This window comes from Oenanthe melanoleuca, chromosome 3 (assembly GCF_029582105.1).
Source record: "Oenanthe melanoleuca isolate GR-GAL-2019-014 chromosome 3, OMel1.0, whole genome shotgun sequence".
Taxonomy (NCBI): domain Eukaryota; kingdom Metazoa; phylum Chordata; class Aves; order Passeriformes; family Muscicapidae; genus Oenanthe; species Oenanthe melanoleuca.
This window is the reverse complement of record NC_079336.1, coordinates 84,165,430-84,186,401: the sequence shown is the minus strand read 5'-3', so window position 1 is coordinate 84,186,401 and position 20,972 is coordinate 84,165,430. Positions and strand designations below refer to the sequence as shown.

At 39.9% G+C, this 20,972-nt stretch overlaps 1 protein-coding gene across 1 annotated transcript in view; it reads left to right on the top strand.

The window, feature by feature from the left end:
* The window catches only part of CAMKMT (calmodulin-lysine N-methyltransferase), a 211,214-nt gene extending 207,144 nt beyond the window's left edge, over window positions 1–4,070 (top strand). The window contains exon 11 of the mRNA XM_056488788.1: window positions 1,667–4,070. Coding sequence (XP_056344763.1) covers window positions 1,667–1,744 — 78 coding nt within the window. The 3' untranslated portion in view covers window positions 1,745–4,070. The remainder of the gene's footprint in view (window positions 1–1,666) is intronic.
* Window positions 4,071–20,972: the final 16,902 nt, after the last annotated feature.

Below are 20,972 nucleotides of genomic sequence, written 5' to 3'. Positions count from 1 at the left end.
CCAGAGGTCACTGTAGAATCCAGGTTCAAATTACTGGGGGGGCAGATAGCTTCTGTCACCTCCCTCAATAAAATCTCCTTTGCTGTGTTTATTCTTATACTTCATGATTTCCTCAATGCGCACAATTCTTTGTTCTAGAGTGGGGTGCACCGACCCAAATCCCACCAAACTGTAGGGACGTGCATAGAAATGGGAGTTTTCCTTTTCTGTGCTCAGTTCCTCAACTGGGCTGCCTCTTTGCATTCAGAGTTCATAATTGGCTCTGTTTTTCTGTTCCAACAAGTGGAGTCCAACAAATAGATAAGAGGAAGAAAATACAGTTGGGCATGTCCCATCCTGCTTTTCCTGACTTTCATTTGGATAGATATGTGGCTCCTTGAAAATGGAAAGTTGATAAAACTCTAATGTGCAAGTAAAATGTAGTCTTTCTACAAGCAGAAACTTCCAGGATAGAATGAAACTGGTTGGTAATCCTGTGCAAACAAAGTGAACCACCTGTGGTAAAGTTACAGATCTTGGGAAGCAGATTGTCATTACTTTAGTAATTATACACAAACACTTCTTAGTAAAGTGGATTAGAATTTAAAGAATAGATCAGCTTTATGTTCCACTATGAAAAAGGAAAAGTGTGTTAATTGCTCGTAGACAGTAGCTTACACAGAGGCACTTCAGAGCTGAAGAATATGATATGGAAAAGACCTTTGTTGAAATAACACGAGCAGTGTTGTGACATGGACCAACTAAAATCCTTAATGCATGGCAAGGGACACAGAGGCAAAACAATATGATATAAAAAGGGTTCAGGATTTAAATGTAGTATTTGGGGATGCCATCTGTGTCAGACATAACTAAAGGCACTTTTTTGTATCTACATTTCTTCCTTCGGCTTGTATTAAATATACACAAATATTTTTATGTGATGTGATCACAAAATATAATATGTATGAGTAGTTTCCACATACTTCAGTTAAATATGTATATGGATTTTAAAATCCATTTAACCAGAATACCTAAGAAAATAGAATTCATTGTTTTTTTAGAATATGTAATACTTCAGTGTAGATCAGAAGAGCACACGTAATGTTGTCCCTAGCAGTTGGAATTGGACCACTCAAATTATCAGGTTATAATTCCCTCTTACAAAAAGAATTTTCAAAATTAAACAGAATTAATATCTAAGCCCATCAATAACTGCATTACAGCCTTGCACTTACATAAACCTTCAGGTAAGATTATGGTATTTCAGATGTTTGAAACAGTTGTTGATCTGAAATACCAAATATACAGCAATAGTTAGGCTGATTAGGGATAAACTTTTAGCCTTTGTTCTGAAGTTCCTTGCAGAGTAGATTTAATTCAGGCCTTAAATCTCACTTGAATATAATTTATTTAGTGCAGCAATATGGGGCCTCACATTTTTTATAAGTAGTGTTCAAGTATTTATTGAATAAATTAGTTTGTCTGCAAACTCTGACCAACTCCTGATAATACTTGACCTGCAGTTCTATACCTGTGGTAGTATTTCACCTTAAGATATTTTTGACTTATTAAATGTTTAATCTTTTGTAGTATCATTTATACCAGAAAATTTACTTAAACAAGTACTGTCAGTAATTTAAAAATGCTTTCATACAGTTTGCTCACTTTATCCATTTTTTATTTGCAGTTGAAAAATGAAGAAAAAGATACATATGAGGAAAACCTCCATTACCCTTTTCTTCTCATTTTAACCAAACAGAGATAGAAGATTACACCTTTTTTTTTTTTTTTTTTTTTTTTTTTTTAAGATGGACTGCTGAAAATTAATCCAAGTGTGTGGATGATCAGGGAATGTGGAATGTTCGTTTTCCCCCATTTATGCCCCTAAATCATCATTGGAGAAATATTTCTAATCTAAACCCTGAGGAAGATATTGTGGCTTGTTTTGCAGGTATAAACATTGGGACATCTTTTTTTTGTATCATTTTAGAAGTTATTTTTCCAATTATATTCCAGCCTTAAACTGATCAGACTTCACATGCATACATTAACAAAGGTGTAATGCTGGCTTCTTTCTCTTTTGTGCCTTTAAGCTTGCATGTACTTTGTTGATCTCTTTAAATGCTATTTTGAGATGTATTTGAAAATATATGGATAATATAGTTTGTGGGCTTAGATAACTGCTTGTAAAGAAATGAGTTGCATTGACACTTAATTAGTAAAGAAATAGTTGTCTGAAGATCTTCTAAAAGCACACCTATTGAATGCTTGTATTCTTCTGCCCTTTTTTTTTTTCTTAATTCCACTGTTGATTTTTCTGTCTATGATTGAAATGTCCTCATTTGCTTTAGTGTTGAAGGCTCCTTTTCTACATGTGTGTATGTATGTTTTTTCCAGCAGGACTTTTCCTCCTGTAGATGTATAAGAAATTATGCATCAGACAAAAGCCTCATAAACTGACCATTTGTCCTTTGGACACAATAGCCTGCCCAGCCCCTCTGCTCCTCCTCTCCAATTATGTGTGATTAGTCTCAGTGTGTTGTGTCAAGAAGGGGGAGTGTGCTGAGTGCTTATTATCTGTTTAGGTACAAGAAGAGCACATTTAGGTTCTGACTATGAATGGAAAGTGAGTCTTTATCAGGACTAAAATCTAAATGCTACTATCCTAGAAATTGCTGTCAAAAAAACACATGCTTTTTTTTTATAAATTCCAAGAAACAGTGTAAGAACTAAAGATTTTATGATGTAGTCAAACTATCTCCCTTGAATTAGTTTATATTGTGATATATTATGGCCCATATATTTGATATATACTTAATGTGATTTTTCTTATACTGGAAAAGACAAAAATCCTACAAAGAAACAGGAGCAGTATCTGATTTCTTAACAGTTTAACAGACTGTTTCAATGGCTTCTCAGTAGCAGTCTTTAAACCACAACACTTTTATAATGTTGAAAAAAGAGAGGTAGAGACCATGGCTGAGAGAGGAAGGTACTCGCTGCAAGCAAGTGTAGAGAATCCTGCTGAAATACATTAATTAAAAGAACTGCAATTTGACCATAAGAATTCTTCCATATTCAACAAATCGGCCAGCATGTAAACCACAAACTCCTGAAAGTCCCTTGCTCTCCCTGCTTCTTCCCAAATAAATTTCTTCACTACCAGTTTGCACGTCCTTGTATTCAGTACTTTTTATGCTCCATTAGAGCACCTAGATGGATCTCAGAAGGCATAGGTCAAGTCGCAGTTAGATCATACATTTCTTTCGCACAAAAACTTGAATTGCAATGCCAAGTGATGGGCTAACATCACAATAACAGCAATTTATTCCTCTTTTGATAAAAAGCAGCCTATTCTCGGTGTTAGATAAAGACCAGGGGCAATGCAAACCAACCATTTATCCTAGAACTGAGTAGTATAGCTGGTATGAGTTTCATATTCAAACTCCTGTTGGAAAATACTTGTGTAGTAAGAAATCAAAAGCATTTAAGAGTAATTTGAAATTGCTGTGAAGATGGCTTTAGTGTAATTAGTTTTGTTTTGTTTGTCCCACACAGCAGTGCCTTTGTTTCTCTAAAAGCATGTACAAGAAAATCTTCATAATCAACAAAGCAGTGTGGAAAATAGCACACGATTAAAATTTGTGAACCTTTTATTTTTGAGAGGACCTGAATGTCTGCTGTACAATAATCTAATAAAGATCATTAGTTGCCAAAAATAGAAGCAATGTCATTTGAAAATTGTGATTTTAGCTCTAAGAAGAAAACAGTTTTACTCAAATTAGTAGCTGATAATTGCTTTTTATTTCTTTAGTGTCTGTCATTTGAGTTGAAGGCTTTGCACAGGTGCTGCTGTCCCTAAAGTGTGTAATTGATGGCTTGTTTACCAAAGATGCATTTAGGCTTCATCCTGCAAACTCATATTGGAGCTCCACAGGCAGTAAAGTTACTCATCTACATAAGTGCTTGCAGGTTTGGTCCATGTACACATTTTAGAAGTACATAAACAAGTTCTCTTTTTGATTTTTTGTTTTAACATGGGTGTTGAAAAGTCACAAATACGGGATTTACATGAGGCACTGTGTTGTTTTTTAGATACATCTCTGAGTCGCTTGCATTAGTAGGTATTTGAATTGTTTCTGAGGACTTAAATTTTAATAAAAGTAGAGTGTTTATTAATACATCAAATATCTTTGCTAAGAAAATGTTAGGCAGTTTGTCAAATCATGCCTATAAAAGGTATCAGAGCATTTTATGTCATATGTTTTAACTAGTCTTGGTATATTTTTAATGATATCATTTAGAGTGTTTTGTAAGAGAATATTGAGCTTAATTACTTTGTGTTTGCAAAGCATTTGAAGTGGAATGACACGATGCAGGAGAATGGAAATTTTAGGCTGATACAAGTTTTTTGTATCTACAAAAAATTCTTGCAGCACTCTTGTGTCTTCCTTCTTTCTCACAGAGAAAATAGTGGAGTGGAATGATATTCTTGTGGACATCCAATCCTTGGGCATAGCTCTTCTGCACCTGGTGCCACTGACAGTCAGTTGTATAGTCTTCATCATATGAAAGATCAAGAAGAAAGTATTCAATTTCCTGCTTTTTAAGCAAAGCCTTGTTTAAAAATTGCAAACTAGCCCCAACTGATAGCATTCTGAAACATTGGGAAAAATCTTCCCATTTAGGAAATAAATTCGATTTGAAACAGAAAATGTCTTAAGAATGTGAGATGCAGCAGGAGAACTTGCTATCCCAGGTACCAGTCCAGCTTCAAAATCCTTATTAGACAAGTCATTCATGTTTTGCCTGTGGCTTTAATGGCTACGTGTTTGCACAAGGAGGAAAGCTGGATTTTCCCCCCACAACAAGCATCTTTATATCTTGAGCCTGACTGCATACAGTCTATCAAGTGTTACATCTCCATTACAACTCTCCTTCGCTGTTCCCTGAACAAAAGAGGATGCAGTGGGTGGAGCTTTTGATCCTCCTCTTGATATGGCAGGTGGCACAGCTGATATGGCGGGGGAAGAGGAAAAAGGCAGCAACACATGCAAGTCAAACAGCACTGTGTTTTATTACCCACTCTCTCTAATGCAAGAGGGGAATAACCAAGTCCTTGTTTTTTCGCAGGACAAATGATAAACATGTGCTTTAGCCTGGGTTTTAATTTTTTTTCCCCAATATGTGGGTTTCTTCTTTTTTAAGGCAGGGATTTTTAACAGTGATGTCAAACCGCAAATTCCTTTATCTCTTTTGAAATGTTTTGAGAAACTGACAGAAAGTGCTGGGACAGTATCTAATGGTGGTTATATCTGGAATGTTTTGTACACGGCCTGGTCATCCCATGTTGTTTCCTCAGAAAGAGTCAATTTTGTTGCTTTCTATCTTTTTATTCTCTTTTTATATTGTCTTGAGTCTGATTAAGGTGGTGTCTCCACTGCCACAAATTGGTAGTCTAACACTGGTTATAAGCCCACTGGTGTCTTTTGAAAGATTGTTTTGAAAGTTAATTTCAATATGATTCTCATCTGCAATGCAACAGCACTAAATGCAGTCAAAATGAGGACACCCTGATTCAAACCCCATAAAATTAAAAGAAGGTCAATACATGACTTAGTAAATTTGCAGATGAATATGTAAGTAAAGGGGGGAACCCCCTAAATGATGCCCATTCCTCATATGAGGGAACCTGAAGCACAGCCAGTATTGCTGTATCCATTGCCTATAGCAATTCAGAAATCAGGGAATGCTCTCTAGAACTGACCCCAGATTTTGTGAGATCCACCTCTGCATCTTCACTTGCAAGATCCATCTCCCTCTCCAACCTGTGGACCCTGTTCCAACAGCTGAACTAACAAACCTAACTTTTCTTTCCCGTTTTTAAAGGCTTTAGCCTGTTACAGCTCCTTGCTTAGTCAGCAGCTGGCTTGCTGCCAAAAAGCCCAGCATATTGTTGTGGCTGGGTAAAAGCTGGATATTTTCCATGGCTGTCCAACAGCGGCATTGGATCTTCATTGTCTTCTCATGTGTAAAGTGTGTGGAAAGTAGAGGGAAGATGCATGAAGCGTTAGTCCAGATGGCATTCCACAGCCTGAGAAGAAACATCTTGACCCTCGAATCTGGGTTAAACTCAACAGATGCCAAGCCCCTAAAAACAAAGAGCTGTTGTGGCTGACGACAGCAAAGGAGAGATAGACCTTTGGTAACAGAAAGTATCTTTTATTTTGGGTGCATTTCCCTGCACATAACCAAAACAGTGTCACTTGTGGAAGATTGCTTATTAAAAGCAAGCAAAAAAATGATGGCTCTCTGCATTAGGCATCATCCCCCTTTGGTTGTGAAATGTTGCCCCTGGGTGATGGGTTATGCTCAGAGAAAGGATTTGAACGTTCAGACTGCGCTGTGCCCTGACAGAGCCTGCATGCTAAAAGACCTGTTATTTTTTCCTGACTCTGACTCCAATTAATGTACTTTTTAAATGATTAAACATATCATGCTGTGACTTCTGAAATGTCAACAAGCTTCGAAACTTGGGAGACAGGAATGTAATAAAATAGGTAATAGGAGATTCAATAGTTAATAGAGGCCCTGAAGTGTGAGTGTATACAGTAGCTGTATATTGGAAACTGTGCAAATGAAGATGGCTTAGTATTGCAAACTGAGGAAGAAAATTGTTTTTAATTAGCACCTTCATAAGAACTGCTGATTAATACTGTTTGGTTTGGTGAAAAGCTTTCAGCTGAGTAATTTGTACAGCCATTACAACAGTTTTGTTAGACCAGGACTCCTGTTGTTAAACACAAACAGCAGATGATAATGGTGGAAGATGAGTTTGTCATGTAACAATTTACCTTATTGAAAAAAGCTTTATATAAAACCCAATACAGTAGGTACTAGCAGAAATCACATATTTTAAATCCTTTCAAGATTGCAGTGTGAGATGCTAGTGTGTTTTTTTTATGGAGGAGAAACAGATTTTATATCATTTATGAAATTATATATACAATTTAAAGGTGTTGTAGCATGGACAAGACTACTTTACTGGTAATGCTTTGCATCAGGACAGTAAAGTGCTGGTATATTCAGACACTTCCTAAGTATACAAAGTCGGTCTAAAAATTGAAAGGTAATTAAGTAATATTGTTCACATGCAAATGCATGTTTGTGCATTATGCACTGAAATTACGTCTGGTGTTTGTGTGATGTCTAGCATTTATACCTAAGGCTTTAAGGAGATTTCTCCCAGGTTAACTACTGTTCACAGCAATTGCTTCCCCTTCCTTTCAACTGACAACAAAAAATTAAAACCCCTTATCCATGTCTCCATAATACGAAGGCATATGCATTTTAGTGGCCCAAATACAAAATTTAGTGCAGTCTCTAGAAACTGAGGGATTTTATTAAATGTGGTAACAATGAAGGAATATCTGCACTAAATTATGACGCTAACCAAGGATGGTAAGATCTGTAAATTATTGGAGTGCTATAATAGAACATGAGAGTTTTCCTTTAGACAGGCCTTCGGGGTAATAACAAGGGTTGAGACTCACGACAGTGCCAAATAAGCTTTAGACAGCATAATAGTCTGCAAAGAAAAGCCACAGAGCACTAATGTAAAAGAAGAGCTGTCCACCACATGCAGTAAAAATCACCAAAGGTCATTTTATGGTAGCAATTGTGACATAAAATTGGTGGTCATGCTACATGTCTAATACTCAGCACAGCTTTATAAATGATGGGCCCCTAGCGATGGCTGTCATTAAGTGCTTTCATCATAATAAACTTTAAACTGTTGGCTTTATGAATCGCCAGCCAGCTTCAGCTGTTCGTTGGATGGAGCTTGCAGTGCCTTAAGTGTGACAAGGCCTATTAGGAACTGCAACCATGTTTCAAGCGTACTTGGCTTTCCCACTCCTGGGGTGATTGCTGCCTATTAAATGGCATCTGGGAAGATTTTCCTCCAGCAATCTCTGATCAAGAGCTTTTTTGGGCTTTGACCTGCATTTCCTTCAAGACTTTCTCTGAGGAGTTTTATAAGAGCAAAACTCCAGAGGATTTATAGCCACTTCTGATTAATACCTTTTCAGTTTTTCTAGCAACTCTCCCACTGCTACATGGAGAAAAGCTTTCATTGTTCCTAAGGTGCTTATTTGTGACCTTTTCTCTGCTTTCTGATTCCCTCTAACATGTTCTCTGTGAAATCCTTGGTGTGCAACCAAGACAGTGCTGAAGTTGCTGCAGCTTTCTGTGCAGTGGCTTTGGTAGTTAAAAAAGGAAATTAATTTAGATGGAAAACCTCCCATTTCTATTTCAACAGTGGTCTTGCAACTGACGGGTACCAGTGAAATGCCAGCAGTACGGATTTGCTCTCCTAAATAATGTACACGAGGTAGAGAAACGCCAGTTCCATGGGGCTCCAGCTGAGGGGAATGCAGCTACATAATTATAACAAAAATTTCCTCCTCCAACCCAGCCTCTCAAATCCCTGTGTGAAGAAACAGCCTCTGTGGCCGTTGGCAGGCGGGAAGTGAGCTCTGCTGTGGCAGGGCCACATTCTTCCTTCATCAACTTCCTCTCTTTGTAAGGAAATTGTCCCAGTCCCAAGTTCATTTGCGGTCCCTCGCTGTGTCGAGACAGCGGTGGGCAGAGGAGCAAAATGTGCAGTGTTTACAGCTTGAGGAAGGTCATGGCAGCACCCCAAAGCTGCCCTGGTGCAGGGGACTCAGTGGGAGACCCCTGGGCACAGAGGCTGCCAGGAGCCAGTCCTGCTCTCACCCTGGCACAGGCTCAGGGCACGGCCCCCGAGGTGGCACATTCCTGAAGCCTGGAGCGCGCCAGGGATAACTATACTGCTGAAATATAAAGTTGCATATAAAGATTTCATGAACCAGATTATATTTTCATCACCCTTATGCATATGAAGTCTTTTAATTTCTATAAATCTTACAGTGAGTTAGAATTAAATCGTATTAGTGTGAATAATAAATGTTTAGGGATCACTCATCTAAGAACTTGCAGTATTTAATTTACAAGGACTATACATTTTTCAAATCTCTTAACAAGGAACTTTAAGCACTTCTTGAGGTTTTAAAAAAAAGGAGTAAAAACCAAAAAAACCAAAACCGATCTGGAAACCAAAAATGCTCTGTTTTTCCCAGGATCCTGAATGAGTCACTCAGGAGGTATTGTAATTGCAAAAGCTTTCTGTGTGTAAGAACCTGGCTAATACTCTTATTAGCATCTTTTTTAATCCAGGTAACATAATAGTCAAAGTGTCAGATGAATGTCTCAGAAGTGGACCATTAAAAAATATATTGTGAAACCTTTGAGAGATTAGCATTTGAATCCAGCCAGAAACTCCTTGAGGTTCTTGGGTGAGGATCAGAGTCCTTAATATATAAGTTGCTATCACAAACCACATCAGCCTCCAAGTTACTTGGAATGAGAAGACAGTAGCCATAATTATTAGTCTTAGCTTTGGAGTTGTTTCCTCTGGGAAGCAAATTAGCAAAATGCGATTTTCACTACAAAAAGAGGTTTCATTTTCTGAAACCTTGCATTTCTAAGGACGTTTTAAAAGCAAACAGCAAGCAGAAAGTACATTAAAACAGTATTTCAAGGGTAAAAGCTTATGGTTTAATTCCTAATAATGACAGTTAGCTCTTAACCAAGGCTGAAGTGAACTTTGTGCATTCAATATGCTTTTTAAAGTCATTTCTTACATAACATCATTGGCTGATGCAATAGAATATAGGTTTTTGTCCCTAGTTTTCCCATGTTGGGAAACTGAGGCAAAGAAGTGAAGTAACACACATAGAAAGGCTCCGTGACAGGCAAAAATGTTAATTTTTGTGCTAGATGTTGGCATACCCTGGGAACTACCTATTTTTCATCATCAGGTATCATTTGAAATTCCCTGGAGGGGTTATTGTTCTTTTTGATGGATGGTACCAGTGTTGGATTTCTCAGTAGATGAACTGAAATGCAACAAGGATGTAGGATGTATAAGGAATATTTTAATTTGGCATTTGCCTTCTTCTGACACATTTCAGTGGCAAGCTGCTCATTTTCAAGGGATTGGGTAAGACCACTGAAGAAAACACATGGAACTTTGTCAGATTTCTACAGGAGAGAAGGCTGTTTATTTTTTTTTAAGGGATGGACATTCCTACATCTTCATACATTTTATGTTCATGTTTATGTTCATATGTTTTAGTGTTCCTACTGCTATGCTGCATTCCAGCAGTTGCTTAGCAGAGATGGCTCTAGGTTAACTCTGTGATCTCACCAATAATCTGCAGAAATGGTTTGGACCACTTTTTGAGACAAGTACTTCTACAGGTCTGCAGGCTACTAGAAGATTTAGGGATGAGGACCACACATGAAGCTTTGTATGGCGTTAATTTCCAAAGGTCTGTGTGAATCACAGCAAAGGCATTAGTACTGTGTGAGTGTGTTCAATAATTGATGCAAACAGTTAAAGTGGTGACACAACAGGAAGCAAAGTGGTGACTTAACCTTGCATTCCTGGTGCAGGGAACAGCAGCAGCTCAGCAGATTACTACAGAAAGGGCAGGTGTTTGTTATAGATCTACAACAGCTTGTGCCAGGTGAGGTGCATCTGTGCTTTTCTGTGCCCACCCTGCAGACAAGGTGCTGCCAGATAACTGCATGGGGAACAAAAAAGAATCATGTTACAGGCACCTACACTCTGGGAATCTGCCAGCTTATGTAGTGAGGTAGAAATATTAGCAAACACGTGGGGAAAGAGTCCATTATGTAAATAAAGGGCATGGGAGAGCACAGAAACAGTGAGCCATATTTTACAGTGGTTATAGGCTGCGCAGGAAAGAAATGGGAGGGAAAAGATGACATTCTCATCTGAGAGGGAAGTATTCACCATGACAAAAATCATTTGGAAAGGTGTTAAGCTCAGTTAAAAGGCAGCCCTTTCAAAGCACTTCCAGAGTTATTTTCAGCTGTGAGCAAAGCAGAGGAATATTGCCGCTGGGTAGAAATTGCTGCCAAACAATGATGGGTGGAAAGGATGCCTACTGCTGAACCCCAGCTCTTTTCAGATCACTTTTGGCCTGCTCTTTTCTTTGTTGTAAGACCCCTTTACAGGAATAAGGACTGCAGAGCATAGACAGCATCCCATCCTGGCCCTCTGTGCCAAGGTGGCAAGGGTTGGAGGATTGTGTCCAGGGCCTGAAGGGCTGAGTACAGGCTGCCTGAAGCATGGACCTGACACCCTGTCAGGTCATGGCATTAAGAAGGCAGTACTTGTGCCCAAAAATGAGAAGTGAGAGTGAAGCTGTTCCAGGTGGGCTCATCACAGGACCGTGGATAATCCTAACAGGCACGGAGCTCGGTGAGGCAGCGCGCCAGCACTCGGAACGGCAGCACAGACCCTGCAGAGCAGCACGGCCACAGCGGGGATGCAGGTAAGGCTGAGCACCCTGAAACCTTCTCCAGAGGAGCAGACTTGGTACCACTTTCACACTTCCCAGTACCCAATAACCACAGGCACAGGAACCTGCTGACCACAGACCCGTGTATGTTGAGGAGCCCAGGTCTAGGCTCCTATTTGTGTTGCAGTGCATCCATAGGATGTGCCATGTGGATGGGATGTGCCATGTGTGCTCACCAAGAAAGATAGAAGGGGCAGGAGCAGTAGGGAATGTTGAGTCCTGGGAGGGTTCACCTCGTGGTGTGTTGGCTTGTCTGGACTGAAGAAAATGATGTAAAGGCAGCATATGATTGTACACGAGCTGTGGCTCTGCCTTTAGAGTGATCTACCTCATGCTGATGAGGTGAATAGGAATGTGTTTTCCCTACGTAACCACTCTTGCCAGTAAGCAGGGGCATTTATTCCCCTGTCCCAGAGCCACCAGCCATTTTACCTGCTACTCCGACACACAGTGCTTCCCACCTGCGCCAAACAGGGTCAAGCTGAAATGAACACTTGCATGAACAGTTCAGATCATGGTACAATCAGATATTTGAGTTGCAGAAGCACAGCACATTTTTCTACTGCTATTTAGAATCTGATTGTGTAGCCTTAACAACAATTTGTTTATTCATCCGTTTCAGTAGCTTTGTTCCTGCTGACTTCTATCTAAAATGCAATGTAATGCTCATTTTATGAGCTTTAGGACAGTTATGGCTTAGAGTGAGTCCATATGCACCAGAACTGTGCAAAAAAAGGATATTTAAAAAAATATCATAAGATCTAGATTGTTGTTAGTATTCCCCTTTGCTGATTTCTTATCTTTTCATAGCATAGAAATAAGAATAAATTTAATATGTAATGCTGAATCTGGGCATATTTTCCGTGTAGGCAACATGGAGATGTATCAGAATATTCAGAAATGTGAGCTTTTCATGAAGTGTGTTGAAAAAGCTCTTTCAAATGAGGAAAGAAATGTGACTTTAAACATTCATTTTAAAAATATTGATATAGCAATATGTTGCTCTGAAATACATTTTTTATGCTTAAAGCACAGGAACTGGTATATTCCCAGATTTCTTTTAAAATCTGACTTCCAAAAGCAAATAGTCCTGCAGTGATAGCACAAAATACTTGTGCTTCTCTGAGGGATGGTACTTTAAACTGCAAGCTGACTGCAAGCTCATAGGCTTCCTCTATGTTGACCTCAGTGTGCCAAGCCAAGGAATACACTCAAGGTATTTGTGCTTCCTGTCCTGGCTCTGGCCAACTACCCTGTGGCCAGTGAAAGTCCTATAGTTTGTGTGCAAATGTCCAGTCTTGGCCTGTATGAGCTTTCTCTCTCAGGGAGGAGTAGTCTAAGGGTAGGCTGCTTATAAATCCAAATCCTCCAATGGGTAGCTTTGGGACCTGATGACCAGGGTTTTTTGCTACATTCTTAGATGGGGTGTGTGGAATGCCATAGGCTTGGGTTTTGTGCCATAGACTTGTGCTAAGCCATCAGCCTGAACCTTTTCTCTTGGCCTTCCCTGAAGGTTGCTTCTAGCCTGTGTTTGAACTTAAGTTCTCAAGTTAAGATGCTCTTGAATTTGTGTGCAATACACACATAACCAGTGGCTGTAGATTCTCCTGTGCTGGACCAGCCCTTTTTCTCTTCTGATTTATCTGGGATATAATTCAGAAACTTCTGGCCCTTTACCCTTCCTAAAGGAAGACACAACTGCACAAACCTCCATTTAGCTTTGAAAAGGGACTCTGATAATTGTCCTAAAACCAACCTGAAAATGTGAAGCATTACAAAGCATTACACCAGAGCCCATTCATGCTGCTGATATAGTAAAAGTTTATTTCTACAAGCAATTGCTGTGCCTATTGCATTGAGACCCAATAGGACCTTCTTGCAAGGCCCTGTGACTCCATGAGAATAGAGGCAATTCTCTCTGGGCAGCTATGGATTACAAAGGAAGTCACTACCACTGGGAGTAATATTATCTTAACAAAAATCTCCCTGCTGTTGCCCAAACCTTGACCTACTGTGCAGTTCTTTTTCTGCTAATATAACTCACTTGACATCTTTACCTTTCTATACCACTTTGCTGTAATTCCCCATGACCCTTTTAAAGAGCTATAGTGGTGATAGGGCTTCATTGCAAAGGTGAACAGCAAAGCGTAGCCAAATTTGAAAGGTCTGGAGAGAAGAATAAAGGGTTGTTTGTTACTATTTCATATATAGCCCACCTTAAAGAAATAACATTGAAAGATGCAGATGCATGGCAGTGGAGATAACATTTGCCCCCTGTTCTCCACAGAATAATTGCAGTGGGGCATTCCACACAGTCTTGTCCCTTCTGAAGCTTCACTAATTGGTTTTAGTGCATCAGGGAAGGCAAAACAGCAAAAATGGAAATTGTGTTTGAAGTTTCCACACTTCTAACATTAAAAACAGGTGGTTTACTTTTTTTTCTGAAGGATCTAGGAAGGTCTGAAGCTCCCCAGTCCAGGCCATGGTGTCATACATTATATAACTTGTCAGGGCTCAAGAAAAAATCAGAGCAGACTAGTATCAGGTGTTATTTTCCTCATGTTTCTTCCTGGTTATGGTTGTGATATTTGACTTTCAGGGAGTCTGATCCACCCCTGTTTCCCACTGCTTGCATTCCTCAAGGACTGTGTGCACTATACTCTGCATCCACAGGAGGAGGTAAAAGGGTGGCTTCTGGGGATGCAGGATGGTGGTGCACAGGCAACAACAATTTACAGGATGTGGTAGAGCTCTATTCAAACAAGAGATTCCTTTTTTTCTGAAGTAAAATCGGCAACATGCAGACATCCTCTGAGATTCTAACTTTGCTGCCTCCTCAGTCAATGCTTGTACTCTTCAAGGGTAGTGAGGAAAGCTACATCTTCTCCTTTTGATAGGATAACAGAAGTGAGGTTATCCACACTGACCTGCACCTTCTGACTTTTCAGTCAACTAGCCAGCTTTATTCCATCAGATGAAGCATGACCTGTTTTACTCCCCTGCTGTTCACTGGTGCTTAGATAGCTGGATAACATAAAGACTTTGGAACACAACAGGAGTCAGGATGCTGCTGGAGAGTATGGAAAACCTGCACACGAGTGCTGTGGTTTTGTCTCCCAAACTCATCAGTACCCACTTTTCCTTGGGACTTGCCATGCCTTTAGGATTCTCCACCCTTACTTCTGTCCTTGCCACGGAACACAGAGCCCTCCCTTGCTGCCATGCCTGACACAGCTCCTCAGGCTGTGGAAGCTGTGACCCAGCCCGGTGCTGATTTTGCTGAGGGCTCAAATGTCAGCAGCGTTTAGCCCTCCTGTGGGCAACATTGTCCCCACCCCATCTATCCCTAGCACAGGCTTTTGTTTGCACCCCATGGGAGGAAAATAATCCCCTTTCCTCTGACCACACCTGGATTCAGCCTTCAATTTGGCACCTTGAAAAGTGGGCCAATTCTCTAACACTCTTGCCAGGACTAAAGCCAGAGTGAATGCAGCTAATTTTCACGGCTCTAATTAGGTGTTGAGTTAGCGAAGGGAGACCTCACCTCTTAGAAAATATTTTTAAAAACAGAGAAAAGGGAAAAAGGGAAGAAAGAAGGCAGGCAGCAAGAGAGAAAGAGAGAAAAAGAGGAAGAAACAAATAAATGCACTCCCTGAAAAAGAGAAAAGAGAGTACTGAGTACTTGACAGGGGGAACAGAGAAGGAGGGAGACTGGGAACAGCCCCTCTCTTGCAGATGCAGGACAGAAGAGGGTGTCCCACACAGATCAGAGGTTGGAGGAGCACTGGGGACCTGGGGGGCAGCTGCAGAGGGGATGCCTTTCTATATTTTCAGACTTGCTTTGGCTGTAGGTCCCTGGGGAAGCCTTCGGTGCAGAAATCAGACAAAGGTGTTCCTGTTACTCATGGGAATTCAGTGGTTCAGAGAAATGCCTTGAAAATATGTTGGAATCCAGTTATGCAGTCTCAGACAAAAAAAATTCTTCAGAAGTGTTCCACAAGCTCTGGCTAAAAATCAGCATTTTCGCCACCTTATTTAGTAATCAGGGGCCTTTCTCTCCATCCCCTACCTCCCACCCCCCAAAGAAAAAGAAACTCACATCTGCTCTAGATGACTTGAAATAAAGGGGGCCAAAAGCTGTATGTATGGTTTTCTTAGCTTCTTTACACAGAGAGCCAGGGCCATGGAAACATCAGACTAAGAGGCTTAGAGTAAATCCTGGCAGTCTCAGTGCTAGAAACTCTCCTACTGATAACCAAAGCCTAATAAATAAGTTTGAGAGAAAAACTAAATGAGAGTGCGTCAATGTTGAGCAGTTAATTAGGATACCTCTTAGCATTTGTGCTGCAAAGAATGAGAAAATTAAAGAATATAGAAACATATGTTGGCAAGAGTGAGAACATGCTAAAAGTAAACACTGCTGTTATTATTAGCAGTAAAAATAATATTAATTAGTTGTATTACAGTAGCACCTAGTGGTGCTACTGGATCTCATCGCCAGATGAGATCAAGGTCCCCAAAATATAAAGATCTTAAATAAAAGTTGCATGTAAGTGCAGATATATATATCTGACATACATATATGGACATGTGTACACAACATATAGATAGACACACAATTCAGGTGATGAAGAAACCTCAGCAAATGGAAATCAGGCTGCAGAATACTTTGTGACTTGACTTCTCTTTTTCCTATTTTTTTTAATGTGCTGCAGGGCAGCTGTTTGCAACTGTTATTTATGATGCAGAGAATGGAGGACTGTATTTGTAGTTCAGGAGTCAGAGTGTATATATATGTATGTATCTGTGTGTGTATTCAAATATAGGTATATCTATAGGTCTATGCGTGTGCATAAACACATATATGCACATTCACACCACATGGTGTTATATTTTTCCTAACTTGGATGGGGACAACACAGAAAGCTTGGCAGACAAAATAAAAGCAAATAATAATAATAATAATTATAATAAAAGCTACCCCAAAGGTACCCCATTTACTCCCCAAACACCATTTCTGTACTACAGTGGAACAGCCACTGTCTTTTCTGTGCATGCATGGACACTTTTTGGAGAGAGCTGTCTCTCCACCACACACTGTAAAATTCTCCTTTAAGAAAGTCACAGCTGAATACTGCCTTCAGTTAAGTCAACGTAGTCTGAAAGGGTACAGAAGTACAAGTTGCAGTTGCTGCAGCTGCTGCTGATTTCTACTAAATAATTTAATAAAAAATTTGAAAAAAACCTACCACCTTTCCTGATGTGGATTTGCATGCCACAGCAGGGAGAGGCTATAATGACCCAGATGACACACAGTTAACTCCGGATTCCTTAAGACATGGGAACTAATTTAATTGTTAATGTTTTACTGCCTGGGTTTCCTAAGAAAATGAGCCCTTGCAGATTATCTGGGTTCCTGTTTCAAACAGAGCAGTGCTGAAGGCTTTTTAGAAAAAAAAAAAAATCTTGTTTTACTCTGAAATAGCAGCAGCAGTCTTGAGATTTCCAGTGAGGAAATTGCACGGCGGGTCGGGGCGTCAATTTAATGTTCGGAGACATGCTTCGTTTGAATGATAATTTCATTAGATTAGTTTGTAAACTTTTAATGCAGGTTGCATTATATGTCTAAGAAGAAACAATTTGTGTGACAGACTATCCTTCATAATCCCCCTCTTCAGCCTTCTGCTAACAAAAGACCCTTAATACTGAAGATGTTTTGTGGGAGGAGAAACATTTTCCAAACAAGTAGTTTCTCTATTCCAGCCCAGGTAACAAAGAGGCCTTAGGAATTTCTGTGGGCCTTGTCAGGACTGGCCCATTGGTCTTAAAGCCACCTGCTGCTTAAGCCATTGGTCAATAGATTAACTGCTGCTATTACTAAGTGTTTAGGAAAGTAAGTTATGTGGCAGAGCAAACAAAATCAACCTCCTTAACACATGTTAATTCAAAATTTAATAAATCTGCACTGAGAACAGTAAAGCAATCAAGGCCGGTGGGGTGCGCAGGAAAGCTCTTCGTATGCGCTGCTCCTCCAAGCAAAGTATCACATAGCAGATAAAAAGTCTTAAACAAAAGGATAATACTCTATTTGCTTTGCAAAACTAGCTTGACACTTGCCTCCACGCCTCTGCCTTCCTCCTTTTCTTCTGGTTTTTGGATGCTGTTTTGCGCTCTAGATTTTGGGCAGTTTCCAAATCTCAGTCACAGAAGTTCACAATAAACAGTAATAGTGGAATAAATTCCTGGTGAAAAGGTGGGAAGGATTCAAATGCTGGCAAAAGCTGTATTTGAATGCAGCCTGGCATGTCATTCTTATTCTGTAATGAAACACATATTTTAACAAAGCACATCTCCCCAAGAAGAGAAAACCTTCTGCCTGCCCTCACATGCCGTTGGGGACTTTGCATGGCCCTGGAGTTCCAGAAGGATTTTGGCAGCAAAACCAAGGAGTTTCATGGATCTGGTCTGGCAAAGGTCAGAATTCTTCTTAAAATAAGTAATTTAAATCTCATTTGCCTACAGCTCTATGCAATTTTATGAGATAAAGGAAAGACTTGGGAGACAAATTTTGCTCTTGCTTGCAAAAACGGGGATAGGACAATACCAGGTGCTGGTGCATATTGGCTTAGGAGTTCCTGGTTTTCTGCCACATGCTTCAAGCACTTACTGTTTCTCATACTGCAAATTTAAGTAACTGGTAAAATACAGTTGTCATTGTTTTGGAAAGATCCACAAAATTTCTTGGAATAAATTTCCATTTCTGTGGTGTCTTTTCTTAATTCTTAACTTTCAGATTCCTATGTTTTGTTAATAAGTAATTTGTTTCATATATGAGTTAGCTGTGACCTAAAACTGAAGATCAGGATTATGGTTGCCCTTACTTGGCTTAGAATCATGAGATGGGTGCTCCTGTATGGGATGAGTCTGTGTCTTGTCAGTGGATACTCAAGAGAAGTCCAGAACAGTGGCAATTCAGATCACATGTAAGCTGATGTTTTCCCATGAGTGTTTGAGGGAAGCAGAAGCAGAGAAATGCACTGAAATGTATTCCTGCTCCAGCCCATGCACACTTCTATCCAGGGTGAGGTGTGGCAGCTGGCACTGACCTTCTCTTCAGAAAGTTGACCATTTATTGGGTTTGGATCTGGGATCTGGGTTTTTTTAGATTTCCCACAAGTCTGATGCTGGTTTTGCCAAGTGCATTTGACTGGTTCCAAGCATACATGTTGACGATCAGGTGCAGTACCTTGTTAGGAAAACAAGGCATCTTCCCACCAAATTTGCAGGGGGGATTTCTTAGAATCCATAGGCTGGTTGTGATTTCCTTGGCCTGGCTTTGTCAAAGCCTTCCTTACTCTGACATGTGAATAAATGCTACTGCAGGCCTCCATCCATGCTGTTTGGAAGGCTGAAAATTCCCTCTTCGTGATGCTGTAAATCTCCTGAGAGGAGAATGCAGCAGTAATTCCAAAATGTTTTCCTTGCAGACCTTGTTGAGCTGTTTTTTAATCTTGGTAGGGGAGCATTCAGACCTCTATGAACAAGATAAGATAACTGATTTATTATAGCATGGTAGGTATTGCTGGGCTATCAGCTGCCATCGTGGAGCCCAAGCTGATGGTTGTAGCAAGATATTCGAGGCTATCTTTGAACAGGACATTTATCTGAGATTTTTTATAATATATCAAAACTCCTTGCATGTCTGGGAGTATTTGGGGGTCAGTAAAATGGTAAGAACATTCCAGCAGGACTGCTATCCTTCCTTTCCATCCCATGTCTAATCACCCTCCTTTGGGCAGTCTGCTAAAATTGTGATGGTAGGGTAAAATTAGAAGTCTTGGTATAACAGAAGATTGCCTGTGTCATATTCTGAATGTCTTTGACTCCAAGACCTATACTCCTGATGGACACAGTGTAAGGAAAGCTAGATCTAGCTCTGTATTTCTGATGGCATAGAACATTTGCGTTCAAAGTATATTTTCCCAAGAAGGTGGGTGAGCATCTGCCTTCACAGCTGATACCAAAGCTGGTTTTCAGTCAGTCTGCTGGCAAGAGATGTGAGTGAGTATGGTCCCATTTGACAGCCATAAGCTCTAAGTAGTTTAATGTAATGCAGTTAAAATTAAAGCACTTGCCTGGTTTGTTGTGCAACATCTCCACATTGCCTCAGTCTGGCAAGGTCAGCTGGATGATATTATAAATGGATACTCCCTGGTTCCTTTCCACTTATTTTTAATATGATGTTGCTTTCTGTACACGTATTAATTGTATAAGCCAAGAAAAAAAAAAAAGTGGAGTAAAGGAATATATTTTTAGATGTTACTTTATTTGGAAAGTGGGAGATGCGGTCACTTCTGGAATTTGATACTCATAAGCTGAACAGTGCTTTACTGCTGTGATGCAGTTAAATCACACAATTTCTTCGCTGCCTCATAATGAAGAAACCTAAGCTCAACTATTATTCTCCTTTGAGGCTAAGAATTCAAACTCTCTTTGAGAAAAGACTGATTTAAGATCATTTTCTGCTCTGAGTGTGCTAGGCATTACACAGGGTGCAAAGGCAATACCCAGTGTAGCATGACACTTAAACTGTTATTACACTTATATTGCATTTAGAAAAAAAAAAATCTTCAATCATTCATAGTTAACCTAGGAGAGCATTTTCCCCAATGTGACACTTAAATGTTTTTAAAATAATGGGATGATTTGTTTCTTTCCCCTTGAATATGAGGCAGTGAGGTTAGAAGGGGAAGCAGAGGGGGGATGAAAAGTGGCTTATATTGTCAAGGTCTCCTTAACTGTTAAGCAGTGGGGGAAAGAATCAGACTCCTTTCCTGGATGAAAACAGAGAGATATTCTCCACTGATGACTGTCCTTCTAAGCCTTTCCTATCACAGGCTAGCAGTTAAAATAATACTCACCTACTGGGCATCCAGCAGAGTTGATCTACCTTTTCTACTAGGAGGTTCACGTCCAGTCAAGCCTGATTAATCTGTTGCAAGTCCTGAATGATCCCAAATATAACACACAACAGCTACACCTGTTTATCAAGGCAGTTCATTTCCCTTCCCCTATTCCACACTGAAAAGGAGCATTAATTAAAACAGTAAACAAACGAGCGCCTATTCTAAATCAGAGCTGCAGGCAAAGAAGAGATAACTTAGGCTCTTGAGAAGAGGGATTTTCAGTTAATTTATGGAATCTACTGTCACTCTCAGGGCAAGGGAGCTTACGTAGCTGGGAAATTGAAGCAGACAGGCTTTGTCTAAACACTTCTTTTTCAGTGAATATCTTCTCTTTTCTTCCCATTTCAATTTTTAATCAAGCCCTCTTTTTTTTCTTCCTTTTTTTAAAAAAGGAAAGAAATTGCTAGATTTTTCCAGTGTTCTGGTGACTCATACAGCTCCTGTGAGATACCCAAAAGGTAGAGAAGCGTGAGGAGGAGAGGCAGGAAGCTGAGCTTTAAAAAGAGCAGTGTGAGAATTTAAAATGTTCCTTTAGCAAATAGTTCCCCGGAAA